The 23,133-nt window shown below is 44.9% G+C and overlaps 1 protein-coding gene across 1 annotated transcript in view; it reads right to left on the bottom strand.

The window, feature by feature from the left end:
* Nucleotides 1-22,569, bottom strand: part of myot (myotilin) — a gene marked incomplete at both ends in the record, with an annotated part of 35,408 nt that extends 12,839 nt beyond the window's left edge. Inside the window, 6 exon segments of the mRNA XM_084331950.1 lie at nucleotides 2,321-2,528; nucleotides 3,502-3,640; nucleotides 9,191-9,228; nucleotides 15,121-15,222; nucleotides 17,406-17,556; nucleotides 21,320-22,569. Coding sequence (XP_084188076.1) covers nucleotides 2,321-2,528; nucleotides 3,502-3,640; nucleotides 9,191-9,228; nucleotides 15,121-15,222; nucleotides 17,406-17,556; nucleotides 21,320-22,569 — 1,888 coding nt within the window.
* Between the last annotated feature and the right edge of the window lie 564 nt (nucleotides 22,570-23,133).

Genomic DNA, 23,133 nt, shown 5'->3' on the forward strand with positions numbered 1-23,133 from the left:
ACCCGCCTAATACATCCACTACCCACCTACTACATCCACTACCCACCTACTACATCCAGTACCCATCTACTACATCCACTACCCACCTACTACATCCACTACCCGCCTAATACATCCACTACTCACCTAATACATCCACTACCCATCTACTACATCCACTACCCACCTACTACATCCAGTACCCACCTAATACATCCACTACCCACCTACTACATCCACTACCCACCTAATACATCCACTACTCACCTAATACATCCACTACCCACCTACTACATCCACTACCCACCTAATACATCCACTACCCATCTACTACATCCACTACCCATCTACTACATCCACTACCCACCTACTACATCCACTACCCACCTAATACATCCACTACCCACCTACTACATCCACTACCCACCTAATACATCCACTACCCACCTAATACATCCACTACCCACCTACTACATCCACTACCCACCTAATACATCCACTACCCACCTAATACATCCACTACCCACCTACTACATCCACTACCCACCTAATACATCCACTACCCACCTACTACATCCACTACCCATCTACTACATCCACTACCCATCTACTACATCCACTACCCATCTACTACATCCACTACCCACCTAATACATCCAGTACCCACCTAATACATCCAGTACCCATCTACTACATCCACTACCCACCTAATACATCCACTACCCATCTAATACATCCACTACCCACCTACTACATCCAGTACCCACCTACTACATCCACTACCCATCTACTACATCCACTACCCACCTACTACATCCACTACCCATCTACTACATCCACTACCCACCTAATACATCCACTACCCATCTACTACATCCAGTACCCATCTACTACATCCACTACCCACCTAATACATCCACTACCCACCTACTACATCCAGTACCCATCTACTACATCCACTACCCATCTACTACATCCACTACCCACCTACTACATCCAGTACCCATCTACTACATCCACTACCCACCTACTACATCCACTACCCACCTACTACATCCACTACCCACCTAATACATCCACTACCCACCTACTACATCCACTACCCACCTAATACATCCACTACCCATCTACTACATCCACTACCCATCTACTACATCCACTACCCGCCTAATACATCCACTACTCATCTACTACATCCAATACCCATCTACTACATCCACTACCCGCCTAATACATCCACTACCCACCTACTACATCCAGTACCCATCTACTACATCCACTACCCACCTACTACATCCACTACCCATCTACTACATCCAGTACCCGCCTAATACATCCACTACCCACCTAATACATCCACTACCCACCTACTACATCCACTACCCACCTACTACATCCACTACCCACCTACTACATCCACTACCCATCTACTACATCCACTACCCGCCTAATACATCCACTACCCACCTAATACATCCACTACCCACCTACTACATCCAGTACCCATCTACTACATCCACTACCCACCTACTACATCCAGTACCCATCTACTACATCCACTACCCACCTAATACATCCACTACCCACCTAATACATCCACTACCCGCCTAATACATCCAGTACCCATCTACTACATCCACTACCCACCTAATACATCCACTACCCACCTAATACATCCACTACTCACCTAATACATCCACTACCCATCTACTACATCCACTACCCACCTAATACATCCACTACCCACCTAATACATCCACTACTCACCTAATACATCCACTACCCATCTACTACATCCAGTACCCGCCTAATACATCCAGTACCCGCCTAATACATCCAGTACCCACCTAATACATCCACTACTCGCCTAATACATTCACTACCCCGCCTAATACATCCACTACCCGCCTAATACATCCAGTACCCATCTACTACATCCACTACCCACCTAATACATCCACTACCCACCTAATACATCCAGTAGGGGTGTAAAGGTACACGTATCCGTACCGTTTCAGTACTGGACCTTAGGTTCAGTACGACTGTATACCGAACGAATACAACGGTATGTTAACCACTAACAGCCGCCCACCGGGGGCTGTTTCTTTCACAATCTAATATAATTTTTTTTTTTTAACAAGTTGATTATTCATTTCAATTCGTTGACAGCCCTACAGGTACAATTAGTTATTGCACACTACATCACCCCTGAGTGGAACATGGAAAGCCAAACTTTCCCCCACTGTACCGAAAACCCGTACCGAACAGTGACTTCAAAACCGAGGTATGTACCGAACCGTGGTTTTTGTGTACCGTTACACCCCTAACATCCAGTACCCACCTAATACATCCAGCCTCATGGTGAAGCGACTCTCCCCAGCACGGTTCCTGGCCACACACTCATATACTCCAGCATGGTGGACTGTGACGATCTCGATGATGAAGGAGTGCATTCCTTTCTCACACACCAACATCTTATGGTAGTCATCTGGTCGAATGGCTTTACCGTCCAAATACCAGCACAGGTCTGGTGTAGGAAGACCTCCAACCTGGAAGAGAGGAAGGAGAGAAGAGAAGAGAAGAGGAAGGAGAGAAGAGAAGAGAGGAAGGAGAGAAGAGAGGAGGAGAGAAGAAAAGAGAAGAGAGGAAAGAGAGCCGGAAGATTTATGAGAGTCGATTACCTCACTGAAAACGAAACTCCACTTTATGTTCTCACTGAAAACAAAACTCCACTTTATGTCCTCACTGAAAACTAGGGATGCACCGAATGGGAAATTCTTGGCCGAAACCGATACCGAAAATAGTAAACAGTTGGCCGAAAACCGAATGCCGAAAGGCCGAAAATGATTCATAGAATAGATTTTTTTTTACCAATGTTGTTCAGCTACCTGATTATGGAAAAATAGATGATTATGGCTAAACTTAACTTAAATAATAAATAATCACTATTATGGTCCATAAAACATTTATTCAGCACTTATGAATGCATACAGTACATTAATTCCAAGTCAAGTGGCGGACATCTGTGCTCTACTGAGCGCACCTTTCTAGTCCGCAGATGAATGTGCTCTCTTGACTTTGGCACAGTAGACGCACGACGTGTATTCTCGAGAATGATAATAATAATAATGCTCTTCAGATTATATTATCAACGACAGACAGCGTCAATGTGAGAAACACAATCCCCCCCTCTTAAGTTAACCGCGACGGGCATAATAGTAAATAAGGATAAAGCATGTTAAAGACGCATTTATTGGACGCGTTGCGCGCTGAGTTTACATAGAAACAGTGCGACACATAGAAACAGCGCGCATGTAATGACTGTAACCACAACAACACGCGTTAGGTTACAGGTTGTTTCTGTTTCGGTGATATATTTTCGGTGAAAAAACTCTTTCGGCCGAAAGCCGAAAGGCCATTTTTGGTCATTTTCGGCAGAAAAAACTTTCGGTGGCCGAAATTTCGGTGCATCCCTACTGAAAACGAAACTCCACTTTATGTCCTCACTAAACAGTGTGTCACCTTGAAGTCGATGCGACAGAAGCGGCCCTCCTCTACTGTCAGGTCCGGTGGGATCTGGAGGAAACGTGGAACGTAAGATTTCTCCTGAATGGCTGATCCCTCGTTCCCCCTCTCATCTGTTCCTGAATGGTGTTTACCCCTGGAGAGACAGACAGGGGGAAGAGAGAGAGAGAGAGAGAGAGCGAGAGCGAGAGCGAGAGCGAGAGAGAGAGAGAGACCTAAAGTTATTCAACTTGGTTCTGAGTTCTGGATGTTTTCTGGAGCCAAGGGCTTATTTCCTCCATATATAAAAGTGGAGATAAATTAGACCCCAATAATTTCAGAGGCATCTACAGTATGTGAGCGGTAGTGTGGGGAAGGTATTTTGTATCATTTTAAATAAAGGATTTATATCCTTACTTAACGAAACACAATGCCCTGAGTAAGTGTCAGATTGGCTTCCTTCCAAATTACTGTACTACATATTTACACCCTACACACCCTTGTTGAAAAACACGTGTACCAAACCTAAATATGTGATTGTTTTGTTGAATGAATGAATGAAAACTTTATTTAACAGATTGCAGAATGGGTACAATACAGTATGGCTCAATACACACAATTGTTAAGGAGATGCAGACCAGAGAAAGACGTTTGTCTTGTTTACATCAGGGTCCCCCATTTTCAATTCATAGTGACATTTATGATATACACAACATACATGACATCATGACATTTATGGCATAGGGACATACATGACATACAGGTATATAGTACTGTTACATTTGTGACATATACGATATGCAAATATACAGTACTGTTACCCATAGATCCTAACAGAGAATATATACATATGATGGGGAGGAGACTGTACATTAGGAGGGGGTGGGTGGGTGGGAGAGAAATATACATACGGTGGGGAGAGAATATATATATACGGTGGGGAGGAGACTGTACCTTAGGAGGGGGTGGGTGGGTGGTAGAGAAATATACATACGGTGGGGAGAGAATATATACATACGGTGGGGAGGAGACCGTCTATTAGGAGGGGGTGGGGGTGGGGGGGTTTGGACATTTACGGTGGCCAGTTTCGAATTGCAGCCTCCCGTAGGTGCTCTTTAAGAGCGGTTTTGAATGTGGGTAGGGATTCACATTCCTTTACAGCTTTGGGTAGGGCGTTCCACATTGATGTGGCATAATTGCAAAACGTGTTTAGTCCCTTGTTTGAGCCGAATCTGGGTTTAACATGATTTGTTGAGCTCCCTCTGGTGTTGTGGTCGTGGTATTCACTGACCTTTGGGAAGTATTTTGACATGTACATGGGTACCTTAGTCGTATAGTGCATCTTGTAGACCAGGCCCATTGCAAGTTGCTGTACTCTGTTGTCTACTCTAAGCCATCCTAGGTAGTCAAAGTGGGCAGGGGTGAGGTGGGTTCTAGGAGTAAGGTCAAGTAGTAGTCTGACCAGTTTGTTTTGTGATGTTTGTAATCTTGTTTTTAGTGCCTTTGAGGTGCTTTGGTACCATGAGGTGCAGGCATAGTCATAGTACCCTTGAATGAGTGCTCCTGCTAGAGTCTTCAGGGTATTCTTGTTTACCAGAGAGGAGATCCGGTACAAGAATCTAGTTCGTTGGTTGACTTTTTTTATTACATTGGATGCCATTTTGTCACAGGAAAGATTTTCCTCTAGGATGGAACCTAGGTATGTTATTTCATCTTTCCTTGTGACAATATTGTCACCCACTGTAACTGAGAAGCCGTCGGTCTTGCTGAGTTTGTTATTTGATCCGAAGAGAATGGACTCTGTTTTACCCAGGTGTAATGATAGTTTGTTATCAGCGAGCCAGGTGCAGTTCTGAGCTGAGGGTTTTTTCAACCTGTAACTTGTTCTTCTCAGAGACCAGCAGGGCTTAAAGCTTTTGTTTCTATTTGGCATGACGGCCTATTCTATAATAAATATATATCGCTATATATATATATTCTCCAAACTGAATTCTTCGCCCGAAAACGAGGTGTGAGACAGGGCTGCCGCCTGAGACCAACACCGTTTAACATTTACATCAATGACTGAGCGCCATCAGCAGGGGCCGGTCTCAATAGTACAATAGTAATATACAATGTACAGGTGATTGAACTGGGTATAAAATATACAAATTGGGACTACTGAGATGTAGTGCTAATCAGATGTACGTACATAAGTTGTAGTAGTATGTACAGTGATACAGGTATAGACACTATGGTAGTAAGTCATACTGGCCGGCAGTGTAACTATTAATATAATTGACTGATTGTACCTTTTTTTGCTGTTGTTTTCATGTATATTTCAAGTATTCGTGTATATTTCATACTTTGTCAGTCTGAAGGCACTCTGTTCTGTGCAAGGGGAAGTGGACGGTTACCAATAGGGCCTGTGTGTGTAAATAATAACAAACTCATAACAAAGTCTTTGGATTTAAGTCAACGCCATTGTTGAAAGTGTTTTTTTTTGTTTCATCTTATTTTATTTATTTATCCATTTTGTGGGTAAATATATTGTTGTTGTTATTATTTGTTTTAAACAGCTTGGTCACTAAGATTTCTCCTCATTACCATGCAAGACCTTGTATTCTCCAATCACACACTTCTGACACATGCAATAGACCTATTCACTGTATACAAACATACCGTGTTCGAGCCAATCAGCAATACCAACCGAGTCACGTGACTAAGAGCTGCTGCGCTAAAAGAATACGACAGGGCTCTATGGAGAAACCATGGCACTCCCCTGACTAAAAGTTGTTTCAAACGAAAACGGCTGGATGTAATTTAGCCAAATCAGCATGGCTGTGAGTATGAGTCTTTCACCTTTTACATTAGCTTTGGCATGGATTGATTGTTTAGATCGCTAGCATGGCTAACAAATGCAAATATATTGTAGTCTGCCCCGTTGTTCTGACCAGGATTACGCTCCTTTCTGCCCCAGTGATGCGCGCGCACACCGAGTCTGACGTATACAGCGAACAGGTCTATAGGGCAAGCGTGATCCCCGATTCCTCCCAGCTCCAGTCCACCGCAGGCAATGATGTTGTCAACCCTAATTAGTGACCGATCTTTCAAACTAGGTCTAATGGGTTCTGTTATCGGCTGAATTACATTTAGGACACCCCTGACCTCCTTAACACATTCGGGGCCAGACCCGAGATATCCCGGGTTAACTCGCCATGCGCTGGGCGCCAAACCTGAGATATCTCGGGTTTTAATCGTTATTTCTTTTATTCGCTATTGCCATTCATAATTAATCGGGGCAGCCTGTGCATACTGTTCTGAATGTGTCTGAGCTGGCAGACGGTCAATACCACCCTCTAACGCCTGTGGCCGCTATTGCACTCCATTTGAAACGATGTCGTTTGTTTTCTGGGCCGAGCTGAGCCGTGCGGGCGGGGTTTAAATACTCCGGCAGGACAAGCGCTTACAACGATGCATCAAGTAGCCCCCCCCCCGTGTTCATATGCAATGCCGGACAACGTGGGACGGACCTCCACGACCAGTACTTGGAATGGCGATCAGATAATTGGATAATATTTTTTGCATTACATCAGAGACAAGGTAATGACACTATATCTAATCTTGCGTTGATCTGATATTTTTTTTCCCGTGATCGAAGCTGTGTGTGGACTGTGTGTGTGCTGTTTACCGTTGGTCACATCACAGCACGCAGGGGAGCCCCGCTACAAGCCCCCTTTCATGGGTGCATGAGGAGACATAACGATAATCTAGCGTTGATTTCAGGAAGATTCGATAATCAGGCGAAAAATGACAACGTGATAAGATAACTGGATTTCACTAAAGGGCTATTTTCGCGTCTTTTCCTGTGATTACTCAAAATCACCCAAATTATACTCTTATTCACCACGGTATAAAACGGAAATGTACGGATGAAAAAACAATCTGTTTTTTGCATGTTGACCAGAAGTAACTCACTGACAATCGACAGCGTCATTAGATCCATAGCTATAATATTTCGTCATCAAACACGGCATTATCTCCATTGAACAAAGCTCTGGCACGCAGCGGCCCAATGCCCACAGCGCCCTCTGGCGTCCAATGCGTTAAGATATCATTTAAACGGCTCAGGTTAAGGTCACCCACTACAATCAGCTCAGCAGCGGAATACGGATAAAGGAGTTCCGCAGTTGCATTAACGGATTGTAGATCAACAGATGGGGGGGGGGGGGGGGGGGGGGTGTATAGACGCCTACTACCATAGATATATATAGAACACTAGATAGCTTGCCCGCGCTGCCGTCACTGAACCGCCGCCATCTTGCTCCAGTTAGCCTTGAGTGAGAGTGAGTGAGCTGCACAGACACAAATACTCATAACTCTCTGAAATATTGACGGATTTACAAACGGTTTGGTTTATTACAAGCATTATTAACGTGGCTATGATTCAAGCGGTTTGTAAAAAAAACATCTTTAAAAAAAAAAAAATTATAAGTATGCAGCATCATAACTACATCTTTGATGTTTATAGCAAACCAACCCGTTTGTAAATCCGTCAATATTTCAGCGAGTTATGAGTATTTTTGTCTGTGCAGCTCACTCACTCTCACTCAAGGCTAACTGGAGCAAGATGGCGGCGGTTCAGTGACGCTGGTGACTCCGCCTTAAGCTATCTAGTGTTCTATAAATATCTATGCCTACTACAGCCGCTGGGGGGGTAGGCCCCAAGTGAACCGTCGGAGCAAGAAGTTAATAAAACTGTCCCGGCCTAGAGAGACAGAGAAACACGATCCTGCATAAATAACCACCCCTCCTCCCCGGGTCTCTCTCTCTAACAATCCAAAAGTTCAATATTAAATCAGGCGCTCCTCAGCCACATTAAAGCATGAAGTTTCCCTTCAGTTCTCTCGCTCTCTCTCTCCGTTTCTATCTCTCTCTCTATCTCTCCGAGTTCCTCTTCTATTGCTGGACTGTGACTTCATGGCGGCTGTAAGAGAGACTGGACTCAGGAGGGGTTAGGAACACACACACACACACACACACACACACACACACACACACACACACACACACACACACACACACACACACACACACACACACACACACACACACACACACACACACACACACACACACACACACACACACACACACACACACACACAGGAACCTTAGCTGTAAAAGAAGCAGCATGTTGCACCAGCTTCGTGTATCAGTTCAAACCTAGTTATAAAATATTATTATTATTATTTATTGATTATTTTATTTATACATTGTTAAAAATATAAGGTGTAGCACCATGGAGATACAGATAAGCAACAACTAAATAGTTACACTTGTAATGATTGGACAAACTATTTTTTTTTATGTATAGTCTGATTTATGTTGTGCCACGCCCCCTGCCATTTCTTTGCATTTGTTGTAGCGCCCCCTATTGGTACATTTCTAAAACATTTTGGGGGCACGTTTCAACAGCTGAATAAAAAATATGCACACATGGTTCAACCTATGACTTTTTCGTCAACAACAACAACAACAACAACGGCACGATTGTTTATACACATGACACTCCTCGGTTTCAGAGACCGTGTTGTATGGTGTATTACAGTGTGTATATTTACCATATATATGGTGTAGTACAGTGTGTATATTCACTATATATATATGGTGTATTACAGTGTGTATATTTACCATATATATGGTGTATTACAGTGTGTATATTTACCACAGTCCTCCAGTGTGTCTGCCCTCTGGTGAATCTGGCTGTAAAATAAAAGATACATTACATTAAAGAGGACATATTATGCATCTTCATTATTACATATCATTATTATTTAGGGTACATATTATGCATCTTCATTATTACATATCATTATTATTTAGGGTACATATTATGTATCTTCATTATCAATATCATTTTTATTTATTTTTCTGGCCTCATGCGAGTCGTTCACATAGTAAAGTCAAACTACAAAAAAAACGAATTGCAATTGTCAAGTAACTTCTCATAGTTGTGGCTCAATGTATTCATGACCTGCCGTTAGCTACAACGATTCCGAGTTAAAATGCTCTGAATGGTACTTAAGACATGAGACAGTAATGCAATTTCGTATCTTTATCATGTGAAAGGTATGACACCTACATTTAATTTGATTTCAAACCTTTATTTCAACTTGTAAGACACTGAGGTTACCCTCATGTACAGCAACGACAAGCTTACAAAACAAGACACAGTTTATCAACAATTTCATATCCTGTAATAATAAGATAATATTAAATAAGAATAAACAATAACAAATCTGCTAAGATAGTTACAAACAGTGGTCGGAGATCATACTTTTATAGCTAAATAAGGAAGAACCTTCAGCTTCAGAGTCAGTCGGAGGGCGTTCCAGGTGTTTGAACTAGGAAAAACTGCTTTTTCCTTTGATGCTTCCGAGCAAACTGGAGGAACCCTAAGAACAAGCCAGTCATTTGAACGTGTAGAATAGGGTCCAAGATTCCATTCCAGCAGTGTTGTGATTAGGGATGCTCGATATAGGATTTTTTACCGATACCAATATTGTCCAACTCTTAATTTCCGATACCGATATCAACAGATATCGATATATGCAGGGTTTCCCCCCCCAAAAAATGGAATAATTTCAGGTAATTAACATTACATATCTCTTGTTGTAATGCATTATGCATACTTTTGACAATAAATAAAATCTGAATTTGTTCTTACTTGCTTGCCTGGGTAAATAAAGGTTATATAAATGTAAAAAAAAAAAAAAAATGTAAAAAAATAAAAAAAAAATAATAATAATGTTGAAAACCGATACCGATATTTTCCGATATCACATTTTAATGCCGATATCGGCCGATAATATCGGTAGGCCGATAATATCGGACATCCCTAGTTGTGATGTAAGAGGGAAGTTTACCAATAAATAAACAAATACCAATGACAGTTACGCCTTTCAACCAGAGAAGGCCATCCAACCATTTCATAAAGGACACAGTGGTGGGTATCATATCGGTCACCAGTAATAAATCTGAAGGCAGAAGGTTTAACAGTTGAGGCATGCCTATAAATCACACCACCATGACGAAAACAGCTTCAACAATCCTCTTTCTACTAATCATATAGTCAAGCTGCTTTTAACTTTCATAAACAAGCAGGAAATGCCATGCATATTAAGATTTTCAAAAGATATTACAGGGCCTATAATATCTTCCGTGCACAATTGTACAGCCCTGGCTTATTTTTATCCCATTTTTATTTTATAATTATATTATAGTCTATTGTGCTTCTATTTTAATTTAGTTTATATTCCATTTTATTTGATTCCACATTTTTACTTTATTCTACCGTAATTGTCTGTCTGTCAATGTTGCACCAAATATATCTGTTAGCATTCTTATTATTAGGGTGCAAGCCTAGAAGGGGCTTTCAACCCTATTTTATCCGTTAGGATTCTTATTATTAGGGTGCAAGCCCAGAAGGGGCTTTGAACCCTATTGTATCCGTTATATAATTCTTATTTTTCTCTGCTAAAAGTGTCTGGGTCTCAGACAAATAGGTTGGAAATCTCACCCACTATACTCGGACAAAATAAATTGTACCGATTAGCCAGATGGTAGCACTATAACAACAAACCTTATGTGGTCAGTGACTCTTGAACTTTAAGTCTTAGAAAGAAACTTCTTCCTGGATTATGCAGGTCCAAATGTATATATCCATATAAACCACGCCCTCTTTCTTCCTGGATTATGCAGGTCCAAATGCATATATCCATATAAGCCACACCCTCTTTCTTCCTGGATTATGCCGGTCCAAATGCATATATCCATATAAACCACACCCTCTTTCTTCCTGGATTATGCCGGTCCAAATGCATATATCCATATAAACCACACCCCATTTTGCACCTAGATAGATTTTCTGCCATTTAAAATTGTGTCAAAATAAATGTTTTCCCCTCAAGGCTTTTCAAACTGGCCAGATTGGATAAATAGTATCAGCCATCGCCAACCGACAAACTTCGACGAAGTCAGTCTCTTAGCAAAAAAGTGGCCAGAAGTCATCAATATTTTACACAATAATCATGGTATTCAGTAGTGAATATTATGATCATGAGGACAAACCATAAAATTGCTCTATAGGGGGCGCAATAGTGCCAAATAAGTGTGTACAGCATTCATAGGCATGACATTTTACAAAACAATGCACAAAGGTCCAGTCCAGTCCAATGCCAAACTAGGCATCCTCAAATACGGGGCACAATAGTCCTGATGGTGGTAGTGTTCATTCAAATGCTGCCAACATTGACACACAGATTGTGCAGACGCTCGATATCACATGTTTCAAATGGTCTTTGTTTGTGCGATTTTCTTTTGGAATTTTATCACCACCCCTTAAATTTTGTGCTTTTTTTTAAGTTTAAACAGACTGAGCGATCGGATCTCAGTGTGTCTCGAGGGTGCGTTCACACTAGAGGCTGACATGCGAGTGGATTTTGACTCCCGCTGCTTCCCACTCCCACAGAAATAATCCCATCCCATCCCAATCCCGAGTGAGAGTTTAAAAAAAAATCCCACTCCCTCCCACTCCCACAGAGACTGATCCCCACCCCCTCCCACTCCCGCCCGAATCCCATTGATTTTGTTGTCATATAGTTCCCACTCCCTTCTGCCCCCGTTGACGTTTACTCCCGGTCCTGCCCAATCACGTGATTCAAAGTGAATTTGACTCCCATCCCGCGGGAATCCCGAAAAAATTTCATCCTCTAGTCTAGTTCACACTTGCACTCAAGAGCCGCGTCTCCGGATCAGATCTTAATGCCAGGTGGAAACGGGCTCTAAGTGTCCTCCTGTCCTCCTGTGTCAGGAAGCCTCTCTCCTGCATAAATGGCTTGGCGTCCGCTATTCACACACACACACACACACACACACACACACACACACACACACACACACACACACACACACACACACACACACACACACACACACACACACACACACACACACACACACACACACACACACACACACACACACACACACACACACACACACACACACACACACACACACACACACACACACACACACACACACACACACACACACACACACACACACACACACACACACACTTTCTCGGTTAGTGGGCTTGCTATTTCGAGCCTGGTTTCTGAGAACGAGGGGCCTCTTTACTGGTGACAACAGGACTATTGTGTCAGGAGACACACACACACACTTACTGTCAGAGCATTCACACAGAGGCCTGTCCAGGCTGCGTGTACCGGTTCCGCAACAGTAAGTGACTTCCGGGTAGGCCTGATTGGCCCCGACAGGCACGTGACGCGGCAAACTCAGGACGCGCAACGAGGCTGCTGAGAGCTGTCGCGCGGAAATAGGCTGTCTATTGCCATTCTCTAACACAAACTCTAACCTTAACCAGCTCCTTAACAGCGCCTAAACTTAACCGTTCTAACCTTAACCAACTCCGAAACAATGCCTAACCTTAACCTTAACCATGCCTAACCTTAACCATAGAAAGAATATTGCCATTCTCTAACACAAACTCTAACCTTAACCAGCTCCTTAACAGCGCCTAAACTTAACCGTTCTAACCTTAACCAACTCCGAAACAATGCCTAACCTTAACCTTAACCTTAACCATGCCTAACCTTAACCGGCGAAAGAATACACGTTAAAAAAAAAATCACGTTAAAAAAAAAAGATTTGATGGGATTCGAACTCACCAACAACGGACCGCAGGATCGCAGGACCGCTGCTCTGCGAGGTGAGCTATAGCGCCGAATGAGAGTCATGGCGTATTTGGACGGTTACGTAATTCCGTAAGGGCCCCGCGGAGCGTGCCGCGCGGCAGAGAAAGTTGCGCGTCACGTGCCTGTCGGGGCCAATCAGGCCTACCCCGGAAGTCACTTACTGTTGCGAAACAGCTACACGCGTCCAGGCTGCGTGAATATTAAGGCAACAAACTTGTGTTCAGCCTTGCGTTCAGCGTTTCTCTGATTGGCCACACGGCCACGTGACCGCGCTGCCGCGCGGCAGAGAGTTGCAGCGGCCGTCTTCCGTTGTAGAATTGTTTACATCAGGGTGAACGCTATTGTATTCGCAAATATGAGAGCCACAAGTTTGTTGCCTTTAATATTCACGCGTCCAGCGTCTCTGACAAACACTGCTACACACACCGCCCGGTACACTAAGGCTGTCCCTGAAGACTGTTTTTGGGATTCGAACTTCGTCAGGGTTTTTCGAACGGACGTTCGAACCTTCGCTTTTAATAAAATTTTTAAATAAATTAAAAAATATTTCCAATAATTTTTTCCAAAATAATGTATATATATTTTTTTTATATAAATATCCTCGAACTAAATCCTCAATTTGAATAAAGTGATTCATCTGATTAAAAGATTTAAAAAAAAAAAATTGAATCAACTTTCTTTAACACATTGGTTGCCAACAACGAGAAATCTCGTTGTTGGCCGCCATGCGTTGGTTGCCAATAACGAGATTTCTTGTTATTTAATCGTTATTTCTTTTATTAGCGATATCCATTCATTTTTCATCCGTCCAGCCTGACATTATCATTGGGAATGGCTCTGAGCTCGAAAAGAGCAAATACCGCCCCTATCGTCTCCCGGATGGTAATGCACATCATTTGATTGAGTGAAAAAGTGCATCAGAGAAATACTCCGGTCTGTTACCAGAGTCACTGGCGAGGCTGGAAGCAGCTTGGATTATGCGTCTCGGACTATAACGTTGGATCAATAAACGCGATCAATATTTGGAATGGCGATCAGGAATTGGATTCATCTTTTTGCAGAACATCTGATCTGAGGTAAGGAATCTATGTTACCAGTTTTGGGTTAATCAGAGTTGTTTTTCACAGATTGCACAACGTGTGTGTGTGTGTGTGTGTGTGGCGTTAGGCGCTGAGCGCGGCACGAATAAATGATTTTTCAGCCCACTTTTGTATCGTGCATAAGAACACAAATACTCTCGATAATCTAGCATTCATTTGAAAACTATTCATAAATCAGCCGGAAAATGACAACGTGTTTTGTGTATTCCAGTAAATGGCTATTTTCGCGGAATTTCTCTGAAATTACTAGAACTCTCCGAAACTATACTCGTATTCAAAACGGTATAAAACGGAAATGTACTGATGAAAAAACAATCCGTTTCGTACATGTTGACTGCAAGCAAGTCATTGATAAGCGACGGGTGTATTAGACACATAGCCATAATTTAAGATATAGTTTATGCGTTCGCAAATGTGCTCGTCCTCCCATTGATTAACGTGGTGGCATCCAAGCGATAAATAGTCATATCCGGCTGGCAACCAATGTGTTAATGAATATAAATAGTTATATATAATATAAAGATTATTATTATTTTTTTAATACTATAATATTAGTGTAGCCTAATCTTTATCTGCAACTGTGAAGAAAAACCCCATTGGTTTAAACAGAATGAATACACATAAACATTTTTTTTTATTAAAAATGTTAATCGAATGTTGATTTAGAATTCGAATGCCAACGTAACGAACGAAGGTTCGAACGTTTGGGCTCAGCCCTATGGTACACACGCCGGTACCCACACAGGTAACGGGTACACACACAGACAGGGTACCTGTTGTTCTAGCGGCAGGTCGTAGCCTTCCTGGTCGAACATGGAGGAGGCGTTGTCGGGCCCCAGCAGCCGGCGCGCCATGCGCTCCTCATAGGACAGTTTCTGACAGGAGACATCGTCATAACAACATTACAACAATAATAATAATAATAATACAGACTTGTATAACAAGAATTTAACTATTTAATAAAGAGATAGAATACAATACTGTCAGATAAGCAATAATAACATTGTGGGGGTTAGCTGGGTCTTAAGGTCACTTTGAATGGTGTCAGGGCGGGTTCTACAGGGAGGGGTTTGGTGTCAGGGTGGGACAAACTCCACAGGGCGGGACGAACTCCACAGGGCGGGACAAACTTCCACAGGGCGGGACAAACTTCCACAGGGCGGGACAAACTCCACAGGGCGGGACAAACTCCACAGGGCGGGACGAACTCCACAGGGCGGGACAAACTCCACAGGCGGGACAAACTCCACAGGGCGGGACAAACTCCACAGGGCGGGACGAACTCCACAGGGCGGGACGAACTCCACAGGGAGGGGTCAGGACGGGACGAACTCCACAGGGAGGGGTCAGGACGGGACGAACTCCACAGGGAGGGGTCAGGGCGAGACGAACTCCACAGGGCGGGACAAACTCCACAGGGCGGGACGAACTCCACAGGGCAGGACGAACTCCACAGGGAAGGGTCAGGACGGGACGAACTCCACAGGGAGGGGTCAGGGCGGGACGAACTCCACAGGGCGGGACAAACTCCACAGGGAGGGTTGTGCTATAGAGTTCTACAGGGGGAGAGTGTAACGTGTGTAGAGTTCACTCACTGGGAGAGTGTAACGTGTGGAAGGTCACACTACCTTTCTCCAGATCCTACCTTCGCTGTGCAGGCGCCCCGACCGAACTGTAGGGGTCGCTGTCCACAACGCCCAGGACCCACCCACGGCTTCCCTCCCCCTAACTCAGCCAAACGAGTTAGTATAGCGATCAGCCCAAGCCAAGGCAATGCTGACTCTCCGGGAGTCGAGACCGCAGCCTCTTGCATTGGTGACGAGCACAATCTCCGCTACGCCACCTGACCGCCCGACATCACTGTAGTTACCTGACTCTTCCTCCTATTGGTCAGTGACATCACTGTAGTTACCCGACTGCTCCTCCCGGTCAGTGACATCACTGTGACATCACTGTAGTTACCCGACTGTTCCTCCCGGTCAGTGACATCACTGACATCACTGTAGTTACCCGACTGTTCCTCCTATTGGTCAGTGACATCACTGTGACATCACTGTAGTTACCCGACTGTTCCTCCCGGTCAGTGACATCACTGTGACATCACTGTAGTTACCTGACTGTTCCTCCTATTGGTCAGTGACATCACTGTGACATCACTGTAGTTACCCGACTGCTCCTCCCGGTCAGTGACATCACTGTAGTTACCTGACTCTTCCTCCTATTGGTCAGTGACATCACTGTAGTTACCTGACTCTTCCTCCTATTGGTCAGTGACATCACTGTAGTTACCTGACTCTTCCTCCTATTGGTCAGTGACATCACTGTAGTTACCTGACTGTTCCTCCTATTGGTCAGTGACATCACTGTAGTTACCCGACTGTTCCTCCTATTGGTCAGTGACATCACTGTAGTTACCTGACTGTTCCTCCTATTGGTCAGTGACATCACTGTAGTTACCTGACTGTTCCTCCTATTGGTCAGTGACATCACTGTAGTTACCCGACTGTTCCTCCTATTGGTCAGTGACATCACTGTAGTTACCCGACTGTTCCTCCTATTGGTCAGTGACATCACTGTAGTTACCCGACTGTTCCTCCTATTGGTCAGTGACATCACTGTGACATCACTGTAGTTACCCGACTGTTCCTCCCGGTCAGTGACAACACTGTAGTTACCTGACTCTTCCTCCTATTGGTCAGTGACATCACTGTAGTTACCTGACTCTTCCTCTTATTGGTCAGTGACATCACTGTAGTTACCCGACTGTTCCTCCTATTGGTCAGTGACATCACTGTGACATCACTGTAGTTACCCGACTGCTCCTCCCGGTCAGTGACAACACTGTAGTTACCCGACTCTTCCTCCTATTGGTCAGTGACATCACTGTAGTTACCTGACTCTTCCTCCTATTGGTCAGTGACATCACTGTAGTTACCCGACTGTTCCTCCTATTGGTCAGTGACAACACTGTAGTTACCCGACTGTTCCTCCTATTGGTCAGTGACATCACTGTAGTTACCCGACTGCTCCTCCCGGTCAGTGACATCACTGTAGTTACCTGACTGTTCCTCCTCCTGGCCTCCTTGGAGCGTAGTTTCTTCTCCAGGTCCTGGATCAGAGCGTCTTTAGATCCTTGGATGTCTTCATCTGTAGAGCGAGATGAGGAAGGGCGAGGAGCCACAGTCTTCTTCAGGATGGGCTTAGGAAGGCTGGAGAGAAGAGTTATTACCTTAGAACATTACCTCTAGTTCTATTATATATCTAGAATATCTACTACCTTTAGTTCTATTATGTTTGTAGAATATATATTACCTCTAGTTCTATTATATATCTAGAATATCTACTACCTTTAGTTCTATTATATATCTAGAATACTACCTTTAGTTCTATTATGTTTGTGGAATATATATTACCTTTAGTTCTATTATGTTTGTGGAATATATATTACCTCTAGTTGTATTATATATCTAGATTATCTACTACCTGTAGTTCTATTATGTTTGTGGAATATATATTACCTTTAGTTGTATTATATATCTAGAATACTACCTTTAGTTCTATTATGTTTGTAGAATATATATTACCTTTAGTTGTATTATATATCTAGAATACTACCTTTAGTTCTATTATGTTTGTAGAATATATATTACCTTTAGTTGTATTATATATCTAGAATACTACCTTTAGTTCTATTATGTTTGTAGAATATATATTACCTTTAGTTGTATTATATATCTAGAATACTACCTTTAGTTCTATTATGTTTGTAGAATATATATTACCTTTAGTTGTATTATATATCTAGAATACTACCTTTAGTTCTATTATGTTTGTAGAATATATATTACCTTTAGTTGTATTATATATCTAGAATACTACCTTTAGTTCTATTATATTTGTAGAATATATATTACCTTTAGTTGTATTATATATCTAGAATATCTTCTACCTGTAGTTTTAATTTTTTTATCCACTTTTTTTCTTGTTTTTTTTTTTTTTTATCCCAATTACCCGCTGTGCCAATTCTCCCCTCCCCTGTCTTGAACGTTGCTCGCATATGCCCCCCACTGGCCGGTCGTATGGAGGATAGAAGCCTTGCATCACGTGTCCCCTCCGGTACACGAGGAGGCAGCCTGTCGCATCTTTTCACCTGCCAGCGCGGACTCTGTGGCGAGGTGTAACGTGTGGGAGGCTCACGCTACCCCCACTATTTCCTGTCTCTGCTGTGCAGGCGTCCCCCAACCGACCTGTAGGAGTCGCTGTCCACAACGTCCAGATTACCACCCATCGACTTCCACCGGCTAACTCTGCCAATTGAGTCAGTATGACGACCGGCCCAAGCCGGAGGCAACGCCGACAGCCGGAGTCGAACCCAGTGTCTCTTGCGTTGGTGACGCGCGCAATGTCCACTGCGCCACCCAGCCGCCTTCTACCTGTAGTTCTATTATGTTTGTGGAATAAAAATTCCCCCGGCCCTAGTTCCATTATATATATATGCGTTTATGCGTTGCTTGTAAACTCTCCGGTTGCTAGGAAACCTTTCAAAATTCACACCACCGACTGCCGTGCTAAACCGTGATGATGCAACAGTCCCAGTCGCGTCACGTGGGCTTAGTGGCCAATCAGAGGAATCCGGAAACCGAACTGCGTTGTATTTGGCACAGACGCGTCCCAGTCGGCCTTGGCTCAGGTCTGGCCAGGTTGTGAAAGGTGTCCGTCTCAGCTGGGGTGCAGCCAGGGCTGTCAACGAATATTCTATATAAAAATTCATAATCGTTGTAAAAAATTGTTTTTTTACATTAGATAGTAAAAATGTATATTCGAAGTGTGATTTGTGTACAAAAGATATTAATAATTTAAACAGCCCGGTGGTCTCCCTCTCGACTTCTCGCCCGTGTCTGAACGCTCTTAGGCTGGTAAAGATATGCCTCCTAAAATGTCTAAACGGAAGTACAGGAAGTACCGGCTACAGGCGTTCCGGTTTCAACAAAACAATTATAGAAACGTGTGAAGTGCACAATATTTCCTTGTTTAAGCCGCTGCAACGGCTTTGCCTGAAGAATTCACTACATGACCGGGACGTTCTATAGCTTGTTTGCCGACAGGATTCGGGAAAAGTTTGGTCCGTTTGGAGGCAGCTTCCAGGGGAAGTACATACTGTACACCGGAAATTCTAACCCGGCATAGACACTTTCGGCCGTAGTTCTTTACCAGGCTTCATCTCACGGAGATAAAACTGGGAACGAGGTTAGAACTCGCTGCATGACTGACAGTAGAGGCTCCTGAACGAATAGCCTATTGGCTGAGCCGCCTGGCATTCATTCTGACATCATGTCCGGAATCGACCAGGAAATAGCGAACGGCTAATCGTTTTTATTTAATTTTTTTTATCTTTTCCCCCCTCCTTTTTACCGATTTTTCTCCCAGCCTGGCCGCGCAGATTCTCACCGGGAGAGTGTAACGTGTGGGAGGCCGCACTACCTCTCTCCAGATCCTACGCTCGCTGAGCAGGCGCCCCGACCGAACTGTAGGGGTCGCTGTCCACAACGCCCAGGACCCACCCACGGCTCCCCTCCCCCTAACTCAGCCAAACGAGTTAGTATAGCGATCAGCCCGAGCCAAGGCAATGCTGACTCTCCGGGAGTCGAGACCGCAGCCTCTTGCATTGGTGAGTGACGAGCACAATCTCCGCTACGCCACCTGACCGCCCCCCGAACGGCTAATAGTTGTTGACGTCGTTGCCGTCGCTTCCAATTCGTGATGATGGCAGGGAGTTCAGATCCCAACTCGGCTCCGGAGAGAGTGATTTGCACTCCGAGCTCAATCTGAAAAGCCCCGCCTGGAAATACTTCGGATTCATGCTGCACCAGTTAGCGTTAAGTCAGCTACGTCGCGTGTATCTTTTTGTGTGCCAAGTGCTAACGCTAGCATTTTGAGAGTTATAGCGTCAAGAATTTAAGCACTCTAATTTTATTGTAAATCATCCCTCAGGGGCAAAACGACTTTGTTTAGTCACATTTCTAGGAATTGTGTGCCTTAGTTTTATTTAAACAAAACATGAAACAAGTATATATAGGCTAATGTAGGCTTACTGAACAGATATTTAATTATTAATCGACAGAAGCATCATACGGATCCCCCAATGGTTTGATTACTATTTCACGTTTATTGCGTGCCTTCAGTCTCGAGTTACAAGAGCGTCATTTGACAAGCCGTGACCACGTCCGGTTTGCGAACGGTCCTGAACTGACCAGTCACCTCTGATGGCGAAAATGATTGACCACCGTTGTAGCCAAGAAGGAGCGTCTCCGAAAGCGATCCCAGACGAGCGCTGATTGCAAGGAGAAAGGGGGCAGAAGAAGACAAACAAGCTCTTTGTTTGACTCGCGCGTCTGAAAGAATGGAAGTGGACGGCCATTTTGGATAATCACACTGAATTATTGCGGTACACACATTACAAAAACCTTTGTGAAACACAAATTTTTCATCGGATTTTTATAAACTTTGGACCTGTATGACTCAAGACTTCAGGCTATGGAACCGTTACGTTTTACAGCTCCTACCTCTCAGCTGGAACCCAAAAACAGGCATCTGGCAACAAGTCAACACAAAGGTAAGGAGTAAATATTTTATTTCAGTGTGTTCAAACCTCCGTTTCTCCATTACATTAGCACTCAGAGTGATTTTTTGTGTAATAAACTTCAGACAAAAGAGACCGGACTCATGCATATAATAAATCGCAAATTACTTTGGGTACGCAATCGTCAGGCGTTTTTTATGCAAAATGTAGGGTACGCTTAACCCTTTCACTACCACACTACAGAAGGTTAACCCTTTACCATCACACCGCAGACGGTTAACCTGCTGTCGTGTGGCAGTGAAAGGGTTAACCTGCCGTATCGTTGCAGTGAAAGGGTTAACCGTTTGGTGGTGGTGCGGCAGTGAAAGGGTTAACGGGGTTAACAGACTCACATGCTGGGCAACGACTTGTAGCTGGCGGGCAGAGACACCACCGGGAGCATCTGAGGAGGCGGAGCCAGGATGGGCTGGAGGCCAGAGGAGGAGGAGGAGGGGGGGGAGCGGGGGAAGGAGGGGGAGACGGGGAGGGGCTGGGAGAAGGCTGACCCCCTGGAGGGGAGGAGAGGAGATGAGTCCTGGGGTCTAGAGGAGGAGGAGGAGGGCAGGAAGGAGGAGAGCGGCAGGACGGAGCAGAGGTACGCGGCGGGCGACGACCTGACCTGGTCCTGGTTGGCGGGCAGGGTGGCGCTGCCCAGACCCGTGGCGCTGGGCACGCGGGGGGTCAGGGTGATGGTGGAGCGCATCGGGGCCCGGGAGGGAGGAGAGGAGGGGGAAGGGGGGGAGATGACGGGGAGGGAGGAGGGGGGCGGAGGAGGAGGGAAAGAGGAGGCGTGGAGGGAAGAGGGCGGTGGGAAGGCAGATGGAGGGGCAGGGAGGGAGACGGGGGGAGGAGGGAGGGAGACGGGGGGAGGGAGGGAGAAGGCCGGGGTGGAGGTGTGAGAGCCCACGCTGGAGGAGGACGGGGAAGACTTGCCGGTTCCGTTGGCCTGCGGGTGGATCTGGGTTTGGGCCAAAGACTGGCTTTGATTCCGGTTTTGGTTGAGATTCAGTGACTGAAAATGAGACTGTGTCTGAGAGACGGACTGAGAGACGGACTGAGCGACGGACTGAGAGACGGACTGAGCGACGGACTGAGAGACAGACTGAGCGACTGAATGAGTTTGGCTCAAAGACCGACTCTGGGAAACCGTTTGATTCTGGCTCAAAGCCTGGCTGGACTCATGCTTAGTGTGACCCGACGTCTCCATGACGTTCTGACTATTCTGAACCAGGTTCTGGATACTCTGGGTCTGGGCCTGGGAGTGGGCCTGGGAGTGGGCCTGGGAGTGGGCCTGGGTCTGGATACTCTGGGTCTGGGCCTGGGTCTGGGCCTGGGAGTGGGCCTGGGAGTGGGCCTGGGTCTGGGCCTGGGAGTGGGCCTGGGAGTGGGCCTGGGTCTGGGCCTGGGTCTGGGCCTGGGAGTGGGCCTGGGTCTGGGCCTGGGAGTGGGCCTGGGTCTGGGACTGGGCCTCTCTCTGGACGCTCTCGTAGCTGGGGGCCTGGAAGGCCGCCTGGGATTGAATGAAGTGGCGAGGCCGAGCGTAGTTGAAGCCACTGGGAGGGAAGGCACTGGGGGTGAAGGTGGGAAGGTCAGACAGATTCATGTTGGTTCTGGACTGGGATGAAGACTATGGAGAGAGGGAGAGGAGGAAACCCTGTTAGAAAGAAGATTCACTAGTTTGGCTAAAAAACTGTTCCTGGGCCTCCTCATCTGCACCGCAGAAGAGATCAAATACAATATAACAATATCAGAGAGAGGAGAAGAAAAGAGAAGAGGAGAGGAGAGGAGAGGAGAGAACAAAAAAGAGAAGAAGAGAAGAGAGAAGGAGAAAGTACCTGAACACTAGGGCTGCACGATTCTTTCTAAAATGTGAATCACGATTTTTCTCCTTAAAAGTCTCTTGTAACATACAAAATAACTCAAGTCTCTTTTCCTCTCTTACACCCGTGCGCGGGAGTCGGGACACGCGTGCACTTTGCTCTCGTCAGTCAGCTAAGGGTGCCATGACAAGCGCTCCGTCAAATTATCACTTTGTCCCGACTCTAGCGTCAGAATGTTATGAAGTGGACGGCCATTTTGGATAATCACACAGAAAAAAGAAGAAAAAAAGCCTTGCTACCGGTACACACATTACAAAATGAATTCACTGATTTTCGGTGGGATTTTT

Source organism: Notolepis coatsorum, assembly GCF_963971535.1.
Source record: "Notolepis coatsorum genome assembly, chromosome: 16".
Taxonomy (NCBI): Eukaryota; Metazoa; Chordata; class Actinopteri; order Aulopiformes; family Paralepididae; genus Notolepis; species Notolepis coatsorum.